This window comes from Egretta garzetta, unplaced genomic scaffold (genome assembly GCF_000687185.1).
Source record: "Egretta garzetta isolate BGI_Z169 unplaced genomic scaffold, ASM68718v1 scaffold156, whole genome shotgun sequence".
Lineage (NCBI taxonomy): Eukaryota > Metazoa > Chordata > Aves > Pelecaniformes > Ardeidae > Egretta > Egretta garzetta.
Window position 1 is genome coordinate 2,186,146 of NW_009260125.1, and position 19,630 is coordinate 2,205,775.

Below are 19,630 nucleotides of genomic sequence, written 5' to 3' on the forward strand. Positions count from 1 at the left end.
AACCCTTTGCCTTTTTCTTTCCCCTTCCTAGGTTTAAAGCTCCTGTTCTTGTGAATAATTTTTTTACCACTATGACTTAGAGGGCTACACAGCTCTGCAGTCTGACTTCGTGGCCTCAGTCGTGTTTTCAAGCAGACATCTGAATCAGGGTTAAAATTAAAAGAAAGTAATTTTGTACAGTTTACAAAAAGTGTTGGGGGGGGGGAAGGGAGGGGGAGGGAGGGAGAATAAAATAAACCCAAAGACTGAAATAGTCATACTCAAATTTTACAGTTTATCTTACAGATTGCAAATTTTATGCACTAAGAACCTCTTGGGAATTTTGAGATCTTCCAGAGTTTTCCTGTATGAGTTCTAGTGAGTCAGTTTGCCTTTGTGACTCAGTTTCCCCATTTGTAAAAACAGATCTGTGATTTAAGGAGACAAGATTACAAAGGAAATTCTACCTTTATTTTTTTAACTCCATTGATGTTGATATGTTAAAGTATAGTCATGAAAAATGAAATACTCTCCAAAATAATAAAAACTTGAAAGAGGGAAGGTTTGAAAACTTTTTTTTTTTCCAAGAGACTTTTCTGATTTACAGATGTTGTGTTACAAATGCAATAATATGGACTGTAGTTCTAAAACTGTTTATCAAGCTTTTCATATCTGAAGGAAAAATCTGCTTAACTGTCACTTAGTGTTTTGGGTGAGCTTTTTTGCCATCTGGGAAATTTCAGAGGGGAAATAATACTGGCTTTTTAGTCTCTATCTAGGGAAAGTTTCTCTTAGCACTAAAATTCAGATTACTTCTAGGAGTTGCATTACCTCATATCTTTGGTACAGTTTCAGCACACACAAGTGTTAATACTCTGTTGGAAAGCAACAGAAATACAGAAATTGGTGTCACACTGAAAGCTGTAGTGTGTCTCTAGTCCTGGTCTCAGCTTGATTTAAGGACAGTCTTAATTTTGTGTGCATGCTAACACTAATTTTAGTAAGGACTATTTGTGGTACTTAGTTAAGGAGTGGTGTATGTAATTGTAGAATCATGGCATTGTTCTAAATAGATTAATGTAAATGAAGGCTTAATGAAAGTATTTTGATGTTTTCATGTAACATTTGAACAAAATTGTATGGGGGTGCGTGTAGATTAGTGAAGACATAAAATAAAACCCAATTCAGACTTCTGGAGAGATCCTAAAGAAGTCCACCTATGTTATTGGCCTTGTGACTTCCATACAAACGAGCATTTGTGAATCTCTCAAAAGCAAATTTTGTTGGACAGTGTTTCTGGAACAGGTACAGTGTTTAAATGTTTCCACTGTGCAAATAGTAGTTTTGATTTATTGCTAAAAATGAAGTGTAAGGCTTCTTTGGAAAAAAAAAAAAAAGCTTCAGCATATGTAGAACGTGGATTAAGAAAAAGAAATACCGTTTATTCCTCCAGATTCTGGAATATTTAAAATATTAATTGTAGTGGGCTTTTGAATGGCACAAGATTAATATTTCTAACTACATCAGTGTTCACATTTTCTTACTAACCAAATAATTGTACCCACAAAAGTTAACCTATCTCTTTGAAGATCCAAAATTCTGCTCATGACCTTCATACTACAAAAAAACCTGTTGTTACCTTTAAGGCATAACAAACAAGTTATATGAAACTTTGACAGGGTTTATTTTAAATACTTGCAAGGAGATACTGAGATTATGTTTATTTCCTCTTACAAACCTTAGTGTGGTATTAATGAAATAGGCAAGATTTTACGCTCTGCTGGTTGTTAGAAAATTTTAATGATTATGGTTATCTGCAAACCTTTGAAGACAGTTTTGTTGTACAAAGTATATTCTTTTAACATGCCTGACTTAAATGCTTTCTTATAATTTTTTTTTTAAATAAAATATTTAAGAACTATGGTAAATCACGGTGTCCAGTCAAATTACATGTTTCAAAAGTACAAATGAAGAGTACGTTGAAGTAACACACAGGTTGCATCCAGCACAAGTAAAATGTGTTTGTTAGTTTTGCATATTTTAAGAGTGCTGTTTCTCCTTTCATGTGATAGTTCATATGCTGCTTAGGTGGAGATGCACTGTTGTAAAACTTAGGTGAGACTGGGAAGGAACCAGCAGTTTTGCAAATCAGGCTAAGTATGGGAATGCCAAAATAGTATTGATCCTAGAATTTAGAATATAGTTTTAAGCTAACATTTTCAATAGGTGTAGATGTTAAAATGTCATAGTAGAGGCTAAAGTTTAGAGAAGCTTTTTAAAAATTTTATTCTCATTGTAGTTGTGTTCTGTATATTGTTTTGTGCCATGGTAGTCTAGGTAATCATTCACTTGTACATCTTTATCTCAGAAATAAATGACCGTCAAGTTCAAAGACAAGATGATAAGACTAGATTTTAATGACATTATTGTACTTTATATTACAACTTAAGAAGGAGGACCTATAATCTATTGTGCATTGTTGGTTATTTCATCAGTAAGAGAAAGTGTTGAAATTAATATCCTGTATTTACAAAGTGATAATTTAAAATACGTGCAGGATGGTAGGTTTGGTTTTTTTTACCCAGAAGAGCTCTGAATATTTATATTGGTTTGGTGTTCATTACTCTCTAACTCTTCTGACTTGGCTAGGTCTAAAGATACTTTAACAGTGGGTGATGCTCTTAACTTGCCTTGAGTAGACAAAAGGAGCGAACTCCTAATTAGTATGGTTGTTATGGGGCTGTGTTTAAAACCATATCACAAGACAAATGATATTCCAAGTCTAGACAGTTAATCCTGTCTTAACTGTTGGTTTAAAGAAACTTTTCCAATGAGGAATGTTTTTAGTAGGTTCTACTTAAACTGAAGGCGAAGGCCTGAGTATTACAGCAACTTATTTATAGCTTTGGGGGAAGGTATAGAGAGATTACTCCTCTCATCTGGCTTCCTAATCTATCATTCTAGAACTGTGAAAGAAACATGAATACTTTTCTATATAACTTATAAACAATACAGTAGTTATTTTACTGGTTATAAGGATAAGGTTCTTTCTTCATATGCTTTACCAAGTATTACAGCTAATAGCTCTTTTTTTGCTTAGGGTAGAAACACTCGATGGGAATCTTATTCTTTAATATTGTTATGCAGGATTTTTATGAATGACTGCAGTGGTTTTCATAATGTTCGTTCTCTACTGCCTCTTATTTTCCAATCACATCTTCTGTATTGGAGGACAAATAAAAGACAAACTCTGCATCTTTTTTTCCCCTTCTGCGTGGCAGTAGTATTTAAAATCAAAGGCTGTGTTTTGCACTTCTATTGCTGGGCAGAATATCTTAGTGTTTATTCTAAGATGACATTTCATATCTTTGTTACTACAATTAAAAATACATACTGAGATGTCCTTTGAAAACACAATGGTATAAAGTTACAAATGCATATAACCTACATTTCTTAACACAAATCACTCAATATAGTTTTGTGAGGTAATTGAAAATGTTTTTTGTTTTCTTGAAAGTAGGAAAGATCTTAAACTTCTATACTTTTTTGGCTGTCCTTGAACATGACGTAGTCCCCTCCATCTGTTCCTTCACCCTCTCTTGCCCTCTTCCTCCCAAAATCTTTAAAAGCAAAGAGCATTGAAATAGTGCCAACTTGTTACCAAGAAATATAGTCCAGGTTGAACTGTGGTTAAAATTACATAAGAGTTCTTGTAACTGCTAGAAAGAATTAAAGTTTGTCTTTCAAAGAGTGCAACTTTCTGACTTGCTTGTGTTTAGATTCCTAGGTACAAGGGTAACAATTAGGTGAATGTCTACACACTGCTTCCACAAGTGAAAGCAGTATTCATGTAAGTCAAATGCCACTGATAAGAGGGGAACTAGCTTTTGGAATCTACCTAAGTGAAAACTTGCCAAAATAGAAATTTGCTTAGCTGAAATGTCAGATTTTAAATAAGTCAAAAGAATTTACTTCTTGTGTAGTAGGTACCTAATGATTACAGTAGACTCCCAAGTCATATTAAACAGCATGGAAAAAATAAATGAATTATTTTATTTGATGGAATGAAGCCATCAGAATATTTAGATTGTTGAAGGCAATACCAATATGTATTTGTAGGCACATGTTTTTCCCCTCAAAAAGCCTTGCTTCTCCTCAGGAGGAATATTGAGCTTCAGATTTTAGACCTTCCAGTGACTGAATCACCATAGGGTATACTGTTACATTTAATAAAAAATAAATATACTTAGTCCTTAGTTGTAGATATGACTTACAAACTATTCTTACAGAATGTGGACTGTATGTACTTGCAGAAGCACTTTATATTTTGAAATGTTTGTCAAGAAGAATAACTTAAGGTAACAGGTGTAAATAACATTTTCCTGGAGAATAGTTGGTAAATCACATACAGGCATTTTGTGCAAGTTTTATCAACAGTTACCTACCACTTTGTGGTAGATGGAGAAAAATATTTTCAGTAAAACAGCTGATGCAAAGAATGACTTAGAGGTGAGATCTTTTTACTGGGAAGCTACTTTATTTGTTTCTTAACCTTTGAATTTCTATTTAAAGGAATTTTGCATCTCATGGTGATATAGTGTAACACGCTAATATTAGGTAGGTAGTATATACTTCTCCAAGCAATAAGCAATATTGCTATCAAAAAGTAATTTTTTTTCTCTTCATGTGCTGTACTTGTCTTGTATTTTACAATTCCTTAACTCTCAACTAATTGATAATTTTGGAATTGGATAGGCCTTTTTGTGTGTGGTTTATTTTAAGACATATGGCAGGTGTTTAGTAAACTTAGACACATTAGGTGATTGGCAGTTAATCTTCAATTTTGGGGGTTCATCTCTGTAAATACAAAACCTGAAATCTGTAAGCATGGTATTTTCTGTGTACCTCTGCTTACTGTTTCTTTGATAGATTTCTGTTCGATAATCTAATTCTTACTCTTTCTGTAACTGCATTTATCTTTATTTCCCTTCTACCACTCATTCTTTTTCTCTTCCTAGTCCCATATTTTGTCTAACTTCCACTGAGAGAAGAAAAGGAGGAGTGAAGAGAGAGAAGAGGTAAGGGGAAGTCTTCCATGTTTTAATGGACTGGCATAAATATTTGAGGAAGAAAGATCACTTACCATCGCTTCTTCAAGAATAGCATTCTTGGACCAGACAGTAAAGGGAAGATAGCATATGGCTAGTGGGGACTAGCTCTTCTGTATGGCAGAAACTTTGCTAGCTGACAGACTGAGTCTAGGTTTATACTTAAAAGGCAGCTTTCTTTCCACTGGCTAGAGTTGGTATAATGCATGTAACGGTGTAACATATACTGAAGATTTGATACTTATATGATGGAAACTCAAGGTTTTTATGCATGAATCTTGAATACCATGGAGGAGGCAAGGTTTTTATTTGAGATCCTACACTCAAGACCAATTCATGAAGCTTGGCTGTCATTCCAAACATGACTGAGGTCTTTGCTGAATGTAAAGTCCTATATTTATTGTGTCAGGATGTTTATAAGTATGCTCATGAACTCCTTACTTCACCATGCTTGTTCTTACTCTATATTGGCACTGGATTAAAAGCAAAGTAGTAGTAGTAGTAGGAGCCTTACCCTGTAGTAGTTTGGCTGTAATAGCCGTGTTTCTTAAAGAGTTGGTCTAATGATGACTAGCTCTCTGTCAGTACAACCAATAACTTAAAAACCTAACATTTGGTAGTTAGGAACTTAGTACCCTTGAGATCTCTGAGGCTTAATGAAGATCCAAAAGGGGATGGAAAGGGGCAACTATGAGCAGTGTCTTGGGAGAAGCAGAGAGAGGAAGCATAATGATTTTAACCATTATCTATCGTGTGTAACTCCAGACCAACCATAGCAGGTACTTTTTTTTTTTTTTTTTGGCTGGATGATGGGGCAGGTGAGAAGGAGGTGAGGTGGACCTGACTACTGGCAATGTGTAGGCCAATGTGGATGGCATAGGAGATTATTGAGGGGCTTGTGAGTGAACCCAGGACCAGTTAATGTTATGATAAGGAAGATGGGGGGAGGAAGATACTGCTATGAGAGGGATATAGACAACATCAGGTCAGTGGGAATGTTTGGGCACAAGCTACAAATACATAGGAAACCAGATCTCTCTTAGAACAAGTTTTCTCCCATGTGATTTGCAGGACTTGGTCATTAATGGGTCCTAATTTGTGTATTGTATTTGAGTGTGCCTACTTTCGCTTATTTTTACCTACTACCCTTTTTTTGTCTCGGCACAAATTTGAAGTAGACTGTTAACTTATCTGTTAGGTTACCATAGAGAGCAGCAAACAGTAGCAAAGACCTGAATTTGGACGTGTAGTTGTTTCTAAGCCTTCATATGTCATACTGCAACTGCAGTGGTGTAACGTCTGGAAGTAGGATATCCCTCCTAATCTCTTAGCAAAATCTATACTATGGTGGAGCATGTTGGGGGAAACAGAGAAAGAACTTCCTTGTGGGTAAGATTAGTCATTTATTCGTGTATTTGGCTTCCAGGCCTGATTAAAGATATGTTATCGCCTTAGAAACAGCCAGCATTAAATAAATATTCAGATTACTTTGATACATATATTTATGCTACATATATATGTATGTGCTGCCTATATCTTTTGTGTGTAGGTACATATGTATATGTATGTATACCCAGACACATGCTTACACGAGTAGTTCACTATTTGAAGGATATCTAGAGTATACCATTAAAATGTCAGTTTCTATCACTAGTTTTCCAAATAACCTAACTATGATATAGAGAAGATGCAAGTGCTCAGAGCAGTAGTAGACAGTAGAAGTTTAGGAAAACATACAGGTTTTTTTTGTAAAATCTTATTAATGTTTTCTTCTCTCTTCTCCCTGTAAATCCTCTCTCCCTATTTAAAAAAAAAAAACAAACAACTAAAAAGTAAAAAATTAAAAAAAGGTTGTAGGCAGGGAAGCCAAGTAGGAAAGCTCAGAGCATTGGCTCTGTGACAGTTTGGGACAGTAGTTTTCACACTGGATTTGTGGGCTATGGCACACTGTATTGACAGGCGCATTTTTACTTAGAAATTTCTCCTGTGTAGATTGTGCTAGGGCATAGTTGTATCAACTTTTCTTACGTCTGTTCTTGTGGATTTCTTTGTGAAGAAGGGTGGTTCCCATGATCACAGGTTAAAATTGTTGGCCTGTAAATCTGAAGGAAGGCATGACAAGAATTGCTTTTGCTAATGATTGCAAAATGTGTATACACATATGATGTAATTGGGGGGGGGGAGGGAAGAGGAAAGAGGAAAATGTTTAGATTGCACACTCAATAAAATGCAATTTAGGCACAGAAGACGTTTTTAAGTGTTTGTCCTCTAAATTATGGTTTTCCCCCTTTTTCCAGTGTACATAGTAGGCTTGATTTGGTGTCTCTCAAATTTAAGGTACATAACTATGTTCCTGTGTGCTGTATTGAGTACCAGTACTTCAAATATGTTTTTATCCACCTCCCCTTATAAAGAAAGCATCTTTAAGCAGAAGGAAGGCACCAGCACACCTTGTAGACGGTTTTTCCTGATGTGGTAAGAAAATCAGAGTACTACCTTTTGGTCATCTGTTACCTGAGATGGATTGTATAAACAACTAACACCAAGATCAGCAGGGGTCTGAAAGCAGTAGCACAATCTTGGAAATCTCTGTGTCTTGCCAGAGAGACCATGATGAGATGGGAAACTAGTTAGTTTCAAGTGATCCTGTGTGACTCTGTGGAGCCAACCTGGACTCACAATAGCATGGATTTTCTACTAGGAGTAATTTGGAGTTTTGGCTTAGTGCTGTATGAGTACAGGTAGATTGCTTTTACGTTCAAATTGGCTTGATGTTACAACCAGATCAGCATTGTGTGCTGGTTGAACTGAAACATCTTGCTTGACTCAAGACTGTCATGCAAATCGTTTGTGCATTTTACATCTGAATCATTTTTATCTGTAAATCTGATAACTCTTCTCTACCCTTCCTCTTCCTTGGTCAATGCATGAGTGGAAAATTGACTGTACAGATCACTTTGTTTCAGGATTTCATCTGTCTGTTCCAGTAAGCTTCAAGTTAATTCCCTTAGATTTGTACGCATCCCTTAGAAATGAATCTTTATGTATACTCTGTGTACTCTGATACTCAAATACCGCTCCAGGAAATTGCTACTAAAAAGGTGTGAGGCAGTGGGTTTACTAGTGCTCTTAGTTTAGCAAAAGAGAGCCTCTTCTGTGCTTGTGCTCAGGGGAAATAAGCTCTGCTTAAGCATAGGTTGAACTGCCCATTTCTCCGTAAGTTAGGAAACACAGGCTGTAACTCTTCAGACGTTCAGGAGTAATAACTATTCACAGACACTTCAGTTACTCAATTACTAAATATGGGTAAATTACCACTTTTTACCTTTTACATATTTTGCAATATGTATTTAAAGTTAAAAAATTTTGCTTTTAAGAAAAGATGGTATATATATAGGTTAGGAGGTTTTGATTAATTTTTTTTCCTTTAGTTATGTATATTTTGTATATAGAACTTGTGAAGATGCGGCGCAGACATGGTATAGAGATGGTAATTTGGTTAGTATATTAACCTTTCTGCAGTGACATTAGTTAAGGACTTTGAGGTAAAGTTGCATGCATCAGTGTAAAAATCTAAACAATTATTTATCTTAACCCAGCACTGTTTCCTTTCATGAAATGCTCAACCTAATTATAGGCTAATCTAATTATAATTAGATTTTTCTCCCTTAAACTTCTGCTCTGCATTTATGGAGGCCCTGGTAATTCCCTCTGCAGAGGCATTCTGTGGTGAAATCCCTGTCCATGTAACCACTTTTTTTTTTTTTTTTTTTTTTTTTTTTTCATCTTATGATTGTCAGTGGGTGGTGACTGATAGAGGCAATTGCTAGAAAAAAATTCTGAAGAACTTCAGGTGTATATTGAAGTCATAAAAACAGGAACAAAAAGACTTGGTATTTTTGTAATGCCTAGTGATGTGAGAAACTTCAACTGATTCAGCAATCAACTTACTAAAATTAGTGTAGTGTTTTGTGTATGTGGAAAATTCTTAGATTTGAGCTAAGAAATAAATTAATTGTAAGCTTAATTCATTATTTCACTGATGTTCCATTATAAATTGGAAGACAAATGTTGTATTGCACCTTGCTTTGAATTCTGTTCCTTCTACAGTAGATTTTTTTTCCCCCTAACTTTTAAATGCTTTTTGTCTTCAGTATCTATCATATGACAACAGATTCTGGAAATTGATTTATGGGGAAAGAAAGATAAGGAACAATGACATTGTGTAAAAGGCTGTTGGATATACTAAGAATAATAGTAAAACCAGATTTTATGATTTTTTTTCCCTATTTGTTTTTTGTAGCATTAGGGGTAAACGGGGATTTAAAAAATACAAAATGAACAAAAAAGCCCACCTTGTTGTAATAAGTATATATTAATTTCTCTTTAGGATTTTTTTATCATTAAGGCAAAAAGTTGTTACTGGTGCTGCCACCTCCTTTTTTCTTTGATTTTTATGAAAAGTTTTGTATCTGGCACCCAGATGAAAGCTTTAGTATTCTTACACATACAGTGTAGGTTCTAGCAGGTGGCTTAGTCCTATTTTTCCTCTTCCCTCTCCCTTCCTATAAAAGGTTAAATGTCTTTCAGAGGTGAGCTACCAGTGTAGCATATAATCACATGAGTTGTATCTTTCCCAGTACAGCAAGTGTACTGTTTGGTTTCTCCTGGCTTGAAAAATATGCTTCATGATTAATAAAAATAAAGGTAAGTCAGAGTTCTCTGATCAAGTTTATATTACTACTTTCTGTTTGAATGTTAAGTAGTAGGAACTCAGTTTCTGAATCTATAGAAGAAAATGCAAGTAAAGGTAGTTAAATGTTTTTAAAATTTTAAAAAAATTAATCCCTTCTTGGGAAAAACAAACCCCCCAAAAATAAAAACCAAAGAAACTTGCATGGAAAACGCCATGGAGAATTTGTCTGGATTCTTGACACTTAGGGGATGATTGATAGCTGGGATTATGAAACCTTGTTGGAGTCATCTGGACAGTTTGGCTAGACTTCAAGTTCCTATTTTTCAAGTGTACTTTCTGTCTAGGTGATCCATCATCTGCTTGTTTCCTGAAACTGTTCTATGTAGCTTTTGATCATCCTACAAGAAGCAAGTGGAAGGAGGGGGGGAAAAAAAGACATGCTGATAAAGTAGGCCTGGAGTTCCTTTCTCCTAACATCTGATCGTAGCAGCTGGATTTCATTTTGAATGTTTGGACCCTGTAGGATTAGGTTGAAAAATACTGATGTAGTTTCAGGAGATCACCCATTTACCTTCTGATTGAAGAGTTGGGCCCTCCATGTTTGTTTTTTTTCTTCCTCTGTGTACCAATGAAGAAGTTAAGTTTTTTTCCTTCTGCTGTCACACAATTGATCTTAGAAGGACATGGCAAAAACGAAACATGTGGTCTTCGTTAGACCACAGAATAATGTTGTGTAAGTGGAATACCTCAGGGATAATATGTAAGTTATTTTCTGTTGTTTAATGCATAAATTATGTTCTTTGTACAAAGCCACTCCGATGAATGATTTGGAATGTATCATGCTCTTGTACGTCTATTGTTAGAGCACAATTAATTTAAAAAAAAAAATGGTTCTGGTATCATAAAGTGGATCATGAGAAGTTTGGTGAAGCTTCAAATATTTTAGACTTGATATGGCTATTAAGTCAAAAAGCTCCTGTGTATTCTCTAGAGGGAAAAAGAACTGCCATAGAAAATGTAAACCAATGTGATTGAATGGTAATGTGTGATAAGTTTCTTGCTGAAGGTTGATCTTGCACAAGATAAATGCTTTAACTACATTGAACAAAAAGGTGGGGTTTTTTTTAAGATGAAAATTCTATTATTATGGCAAGATAAATATTTTAACTGCAATTAAATAAAAGCAAAATGTCTTTTTAAAAAGTAATGTGTTTTCATATAATAAAGTTGTGCTGGTAGGGTGATAATGAAGAAAATTAATGAATCTAAGAAATTGCTAAAATTCTTTCAAAGCTTACAGTGTATTATCAGTAAAAGAATAGAGTGGGCCCTAACAAAATTGGAGGTCCTCTACTGTTGAGATTAGGGTATGGTAGATGAGCTACTTTGCCCAATAAAGTACTGGTCATTGAACTTTGGACCAGCAGTTTTTATATAGTGCCTTTTAACTACATGACCCTGAAATAACTGGACAAACCAGTGTGGTCTTTCTAACTTTAAAATTAATGTACTGCTTTGAAGAAAGACTTTCTTAAACAGTAAGTTGTGTATAATCTGCTTGGATTGTAGGGAGATTTCTTCTCTAGCACCGTTCTTTCTAATCCTCCTGGCCAATTATTTAAATGAAATGCACCTATGAAAGCAGTTTCTTAGAAGGCTATGGGTGACAGATTGTCAGATTTCTGAAAGAATAATGACTTGAAATAGATGGGTACTTGCAGAAATTGGAAAGTACTGTATTGTGATAGCAGATAGTATTTTATGACTCATCCAAAATATCAAGCTTCAAAGGATTAAGTAATCACTTCTAAGATGGATAAGGAAGAAAGTTCCCCAGTGGTTACATTATTTTCTGTTCTGAACTTTCCGATTTTTGCAGTATAATCCAGTAAAAATACTGGGAACATTTTAGTGTGTCACGACAATACTCTGGTTCTGACATGACAGGAAATCATTATTTCCCTTCATCCCAAATCTGACATCACTGTGATGTTCATCCTTGGATGGTCTATGAGGTCACAGCTCTGTTAATGAGTGGGCATAGTGTAATGAATTTAGCGGGGGTCTCCCCCCACCCCCATTACGGGAATTTGTTGAGGATGGCTACTCATAAATAATGAGCTATGTTTGTTTGAATTAACTTGTCTGTGTAGGCATTGGGAGGCTGTGACTGCTTCCATTCTTCCATACTTAACTATAGGCATTGGAGAGTGGTGTACGTGTATGTGTGGTAAAGACCTGAAATCTTAAGGTGGTAAAAAATAATGAGGTAGTATTAAAATTATGGTCTGCTTCCTTTTAGGTGAAACAGCTTCTGTTTAATGCTGTTTGGCAAAATAAATTTGAGTACTCAAGTCTCTGATTTTTTTTTTTTTTTTCCAGTGTAGATTACTTTCAGAATTTTTGAGTGTATTCTGACTAAGGCTTAAAGATTTATTCCAATACCTTGCAGTAGGGTAAGAAGTGTATCTTGTTTCTGTTCCCTTCCCTCCTACCCCCCCTTTTTTTCAACCTTACAAGAGTGATGATGTAATTGTTTGGTCAGAGGTGATGGCATTAATTGGGCCATGCATTAGCAATTAATTTTCTCTCTATACGTAGCTCTAAAAACATACATAGTGCTCCCTTCTTTTTCTGCATTACCTTTACAAAAAAAAGCCCCAGATTTCATTTGATTTTCAGATTCGGTAACCAGATCTCCTTTTTCTGTGTTGACAGTGAAGGTCACTTGAATATATGATAACTGGGTAACTTCAGTTGATTTATCTAAGCTTGCAGATGTCGTAGCCCATGAGGCACATGTGTTAAGGCAGGTTCTTCACTTCCATCATTCTCCTGGGCATTTTTGCCTACATTAATTTCCAGTTGTTACTCTACCTGGTCAGAAGTGTTTAAAGAAAATTCAATTAAGAAAAACCACACCACCACCGAAAGCAATTTTAAGTGCAAGAAATGTCTGTTTAAGTGAGGCCCTTGATCCCAGGCAGTGGTGTCCAGTATGTCTTTTGGACCTAGTTTGAAATACACTGAAACTGTTTTTTAGAATTATCTAATAAGTATAAAATATTATACTAATGATGTTTTAGTGTAAGTGAAACTGCAGTTGGTAGTGGAACAACTCTTAACCGATTTACCTGGACTAAAAAAGTTGACTGTTTCCTTTCAGTTATTGGGTAGGAGTTAATATAAATTTTTTAGTTTCTCAGAAGAAGACAACTAAATGGTAAGCTGATGTTTCCTGCAAGTTGTAGATGAGGCCATTACAAAGTTTTACCCTATGAGTTGAGTAAACTATGTGGTGGCAGAATGAGTCCTCACTTAAACTATGAGGGGCTTGAGATTTCTTTTATGCCTGCTCATAAAAATATTCTATACCTGCTTTTGGTTTAACAGGTTTTTCTTGCTGCTTATTCTTGAAAACAGTATGGGTTTTCCTTAATATTATACATAGCTAGTGATAGAGTTTGACATTTGTGGTGTTTGATACGAAAATGTTCAGTGTTTAAATGAGGAAAGCAAGATACCCCAACGGTTAGTTGGTTTGATTGCTTTCTAGTTAGTTGTATTTGGTGTATTTCGGACCAAAACACAACTTCTGCTGTCTAGAGGGAGAATGAGCTGTAGGTGGTTTAGGCACTTAAGAGCATACCAAGATGTTTGATGTTAATTGCCAGACTTCAATAGTGGGATAAAGTTTAAGAAGTTAGATGAAGACTTGGTACCAGTTCATACCTTGCAGATGCCCTGTAGATGCTACTTCATCATCCTGAAGATACTTTATCAATAAAAGATTATAAAATTCAGATTTAAGTCCACAATACTTTCCTGAAGTCCTTTTTCCAAGTACCCCATTTTTCATTGGAGGCTTGTTAGTTTTTTCTTGGTGGTCTAGTGTTTGGGAAGGATGAGTCTGTTAAAATACGTTGATCTCAAAACTTCTGGGCTTTTGTAGACTTCAGCTAAAGTACTATGCTTTGTTGGATGGGAGGAATGTATTTATTAGGCTCTGTATGTTCTCCATTGCGAAATGGTCTGTGTTCTTGCAATTTTGATATTTTTGAAGGAGTTTGCAATTATTCATTATGCAAGTATTGAAGATGGGGTATTCTGATTCAATTACCTAGTCACTAGTGGAAAACCTTGTCTATATTAGGCTATAAAAATGCTTTTGTTTCCAAATCCGTGAATAGAGACAGCTGATGTGCTGTGTACATATCTCGTCTACTGGGTCGGGTGTTCTGCCCTACTCAGTAAGAGGAGTGGGAGACCAGTAGTAACTGGCATGCAGGTAGGACTGTTAAATTCACTTGTGTGAGTCAAGCAGATTGTAGCTTTGCTCTACGGTTAAAACCTACTGATTCTTTTTAGTTTGCTACTTAAAAAAAAAAACTTACAAAAGTGACACCCGATGGTATAATATCTTCTGATGGTGATCTGTTAAAATGAGGTGGAAATTGTTTCATATAATTCTTGTGAACTATGAGAATGATTTCTGGTTTAAAAAAGTACTGAATGGAAGTTATGGTGTTGTTACTTTTGACAGCCTTAGTATTGTGGACATTGAAAGTTGTTTGTGGTTTGGTTTTTTTTTTTTATAGTGCAAAGCAAAAGTGAACAATGCTCTCTAAGAAATACTTGAAAAATTCTGTACCCAGGTTTCTATTGAAAGGTATAGCAACTGGGCTCTGACAACATAGGGCAGTAAGCAAATGTACTTAAAGTTCAGTAAATCTGCCATAAAGTAAATCTTTGTCACCTCACTGAATGTGATGATTTTTTTTTTTTTAAAATCACCGATTTCAATGATGATATTGTTGTCAGGTTGTAATATTTTCTAGTTGAGGCCTTAAGATACCACACTCTTAAAATAAGTGTATTTGACATTAACAACTTTTGAGTAAGATTGAAGGTTTTCTTTTCCTTGTGTAAAATAAAACTAAAGAAATCAATGTGGCAGATAAAAGTGATTATTTAAAAAAAAAAAGCGATGTAAAATTTCCTGGTTTTAAAATAAACTCAGTTTTCTGCTTTGTTTTGTTTTTGTTTTTTTTAACAGGGTTTGTGGATGCACTTAGATGTTTGCAATGAGCACTGTGGCTGGCATGCCCCAGTGTTTTGGATACCAATGCATAGGACTCCGTAGTAATCGAATTTATCAGAAACGAACGTCATGAGCATAGTGATCCCATTGGGGGTTGACACAGCAGATAATTCTTATTTGGAAATGGCTGCAGGCTCAGAGTAAGTATGTGAATGTAACTTGTAAGTTTCCGTGTCTTTTGTTTTTTATTATTCTATACTTTCCCTAGTGAGTATTTTTTGAATACAGTTGGAGAAGACTTAGGAGTCTCCTTAGTTTTATCGAGTCTTTAATTACTTAAATTAATAGCTGCCACTTCACTCTTAAGTGAGTTTCTTTCTCTTCCGTGATTGCAGAGGAGAGAAGCTAAACTGTGCTCCAGATGCATATTTTTCTTGCTTATCAGACTTAGAAATACAGATGTTGCCTGGTTTGCTTTTCATGCTTAAAATGTTTTGCCATTCAGTTTCATTTTAACTGTATGTAAAAAAAAAAAAAAATATTTCCTATGTTAGAGAGGTGAATTCATTTGGTGTGGTAAATTGCAAGAAAGTGGTAGTAATTAGACAAGGGTGCCTTTATGAAAGCTGAAGGCCTAGCTTAATTGTCTAATGCCATGTATTGTCCACAAAGTTACTTCATATTGAAAAGCCAGTAGAAATTTACTTGTTAATCATTCATTTCAGTTAGTAGCTGTGTGTAAAGGATTACAAAGAGCTAATGAAATCCTGAATTCAAGAAACTTCTTTTTTGTGGGTGTGAGGGGTTTTTTGGTTGGGTTGGGGGGGAGTTGGAGGTTTTTTTGTTTGTTTTGGGGTTTGGGGGGGGTTGGGGTTTTTTTGTTTGGTTTTTGGTGGTGTTTTTTTTTTCTCTAGTGGTGTCTGAGTCTGTAGAGTATCCATAGGCTAGAGTTTAGGTATTGTTGATTGCTGACTGGAGATTTTTCCTGTCAAACAAACATCTTTACATATGTATGGTCTCAACCTGGCTGTCAAATGTTATGAGAGGAGAAAGAGCATTTAGGACAACTTGGTTCTTTCAGAGGTAAAAGACCAAGGCAGTGTTACAACTTTTACCAGTGTACATAGGTACGTCATCCTGTTAAGCCCTGTATATTTCTGCTGAACAGTATCTGGATTTTTTTTTTCCCCCCTCTGTTTTCTCTGTTGCTTTTGTGTTAGTAGACTGTATGTCAGGTGAGTTTTTTGGGAAGAGATGGGTGTCAAAAGATACTGAAGTTTAAATGTCAAGAGAGTTTGTGTAAGCCACAGTGAATTTTGTATACTTCTTTGCATATACATGCAGGAAAAAAACCCAGTTCATTTCTTAGATCTAACAAAAAAACCATTACATTCATTGTTTTTGTTAAATTGGGTTTTGGTTTGGTTTTAACCACTTGAGATGCTGTTACTCTTTGCCTTTATCTGAGCCTTTCTCTAGTGATGTTAAAGACCTTCTCTATCTTTGGTTACCATAAAAATATATTTGCTTGTTTTAGATACTGAAACAATGGGTTAGACTTAATTTTAAATGCATTCTTGAAATCTTTCATAAATCAAAAATAAGCTTCATAAAGTGGTTCTTCGTTTAACAGGTGCATTGAATAACCAACACAAATTTAAATAGCTTACACAGTCTTTGCTTGAGACCTTGTGCTAAGTAATATTACTCCATTTAAGAAGCAAATGGCTTTCCTTCCAAACTTTGAAAGAAATGTTACGTACTGTGAGCAGAACTCTTGAACAGCTTTTTAAAGGGATGTTTCTCTTCTGTGCTTTCTGTTACAGACAAGGCTATTCTCATGTTGTGCCATTTATCTAAAGAAAACCAAAAAATTGCAATTTAAAGCTTTTTGTCATACTACATTTTAACATTGTTTTGTTGATCTCTCATATCATGAACACTAGTTTTCTTGGTGCAGAATTTTTTTTAACTTGAGTGACCTGTTCACAGATCTTCTCATTATCTTTCCCTTTGGTTTTCTTTTATGTTTAGAGAAGGTCATGATTCCTGAGCTTGCTGACATTCCCTGCAGACACAGTATGCTATGCTGAAATTCAAATATAGTTGTCAGTATAAACAGGATAGAGTTTGCAGTGTGTTACTTGCTTGATACTGTCGTATGGCAACCCAGTGAGGTACTGCTTTTCTTCAGATGTTAAGTGCCTGTTACCAGTTAGATTAATTCTTGTCATCTCTGCCATATTGATGCTGAAAAAATGCACAGTCGCATGATTGCCTTATGCTGATTTAAAAGCCATGTCACTGTATAAAGAAGCATGACACAAAGGTGTGTCCCTAACCTACCAGCTTACACAGTCATAAACCTTTTCTGTCACAGTCAATGTGATTTACATGGTTCTTCCAGCGAGTAGCATGTTGGATGTAGATTGTATTGGTAGTGATCATAGATTGTCTTCGAGCAAGTTCTGTTTTTTTTTTTCCAAGAGGGAGGAGTTGGAATTTCTTCACTGTGGCGGACAGGTGTGATATTGCTTCATCGGTTGCTGAAGCATGAGCAAACACAAGAATGGGGGAGTGGCAAACCTGATTATGTAGCAGAAGGAGCCCAGGAAAAAACCTCCTAGCTTAGTAAAATATTTTAGCGACAAGAGATTTTTCCTTATGCTTGGAACTAAGGAGTAAGCCTATTAAAAAGGTAGATAGCTTATGTGATTACATAGTTTCACGTATTATTTTAATAATTGCAACAAATAGCTATGTGTAGAATAACTATCATTAAAAGGTTTGAATGGCTTAAAAATTGGGTGACATAATCTGTCTCTTAAGTTGCTTGTACCTAAGTGAGCTCTCCAGTGGTGGATTGATCTTCGTAGTGCCATAGTAGTCAGAACACATATATATTTGCCTTTATTTGTAAAAGGCTTACTAAAGATAAATATGCATGACTTCTTACTGTTAAAGACATTGTAATAGTAAGCAGAGCCAGCCATTTTGGAAGGTTCAAAATGTGCTTTCGGACTTGACATTAGCCTAGCTTAGAGCATGAGTAGAAGCTGCACATTAAAAATGCCATTGATGGTACTGCTCTCCTGTTTGTAATATCTGTATGTTTTTTAGTAAGAAGGCCTGTATAATGAACGTAACAACCATAGCATATGGATCATTGTATTGAGTTCAATATCCAGGAGAAAAGATTATGAACGCTGTTGTAGTCTTAAATAAATGAAAACCTACGCTCCCATGACTGTTGTTGAAATGGGGATTTTTTTTTTTTAGGTGGTTGTTTTATGGTTTTTTTTAGTGTTTTAGGACAATGGGAATGGAAAGCTTGCCAGTTCTACAGATGGTATCAGGCCAGCCTATACTTGCAGGGCCTGCTATGAGATGCTTAGGTAGCAGAATCTACTCTGTGGTAGAGAAGTAGTGCTTAGTTCTTTGTTGTCTAGGTAGTGAAGCCCATCAGATGTGTTTGGTTAGAAGAAATTCTTTACAATGAGGGTAGTGAAACACTGGAACAGGTTGCCCAGAGAGGTGGTGGAGGCCCCATCCCTGGAAACATTCAAGACCAGGTTGGACGGGGCTCTGAGCAACCTGATCGAGTTAAAGATGTCCCTGCTCACTGCAGGGGGGTTGGGCTAGATGACCTCTAGGGGTCCCTGCCAACCCAAAACATTCTATAAAGTGTGTCTTGAAATAGAAAATACTGTTTTTCATACAAAATATATTACATTCCTTTATCTGAGCTGACCTTCAGCCAGATACTGCTCAGGTGTGCTGATGCAAAGGGAGAACAAACCTGAACTCCTTGAAAATCAGACCTATCAAACTCACACATGCAGATTGCCACTGAAGAATGCTTGGAAGCAAGAGGTTTTCATTTGGACTTTTGACAAATGTTCTCGAGAAGTACTGTTAACTAAGTTTTCATAGCCTAAAGCTTAGATACCCGCCTACCTTTGAAAATTTTATTTTTAGTGAGATTTTCTTTCCCATGTGAACACTTGGTTTTTATAGAAGTAGTTGATGGCCCCAATTTCTAAGGACTGATTGTGGTTTGTGTGTTAGCCAAAAAAAAGGCTCCCTTTTTCTTTTTTTTTAATTATTACATCGTCAGAAACAAAACAGTATTTAAAAGGAATGGAGTGGGGAAGATGGGACTTTTTAAAGAAGAATTTACTATTGCTTATAAGGGTTGATAGTTGATTCCCTTAATATATGTTAACTATAAGCTTGTAGGGACTGAGTTTTTGTAAACTTGTCTGATCTCATTTGTTGCTTATTTAATTTCCCACTAATGCCATCTGCTGGCAACATGCAGAATATTTTCAGTTTGCATTGTACTTTTAAATAAAGAGCAGTAGGAAACAACCCAGACCATGAAAGTTGTTTCACTTGCAGAATGAAAGTTATTTGAGGGTGTTTTAAAAAATATGGGTGTATCTGGTTTTTTTTATTCATTTGAGAAAATATTATTTTCATGTTTTCAAGTTACAGGAATGTCTTAAATCACGGTAGCCTGAGAGCATGGGGGAAGCTCTTTTTGTGGTGCTTAGTACCTTAGTCAGTTACAGAACTGGCTTATATTCAAAAATACAAGCAAGGAAAACCTCATAGTGTTCTTTCAGATCTGAATGCTTACACTTTTCTTCCTAAAAACGTGCTTTTTGGGAGGCCCATAAGAATGCCAATGGTGAGATTAGGGTGGATGTTCATAATACAGTAGTTAGTGCCTTGCTACTTGAGCTCTGTTGCTTGAGTAAAAAACATTTTAAAATTTGATTTTTAAATAGAGCTGTACATCAT

General features: G+C 35.6%; 1 protein-coding gene across 1 annotated transcript in view; it reads left to right on the forward strand.

Annotated features, from left to right (window-relative positions):
- The window catches only part of KMT2E (lysine methyltransferase 2E (inactive)), a 62,953-nt gene that overhangs the window by 2,903 nt on the left and 40,420 nt on the right, over positions 1 to 19,630 (forward strand). Inside the window, exon 2 of the mRNA XM_035896872.1 lies at positions 14,840 to 15,024. Within this exon, the coding sequence (XP_035752765.1) occupies positions 14,954 to 15,024 (71 nt within the window). The 5' untranslated portion in view covers positions 14,840 to 14,953. The remainder of the gene's footprint in view (positions 1 to 14,839; positions 15,025 to 19,630) is intronic.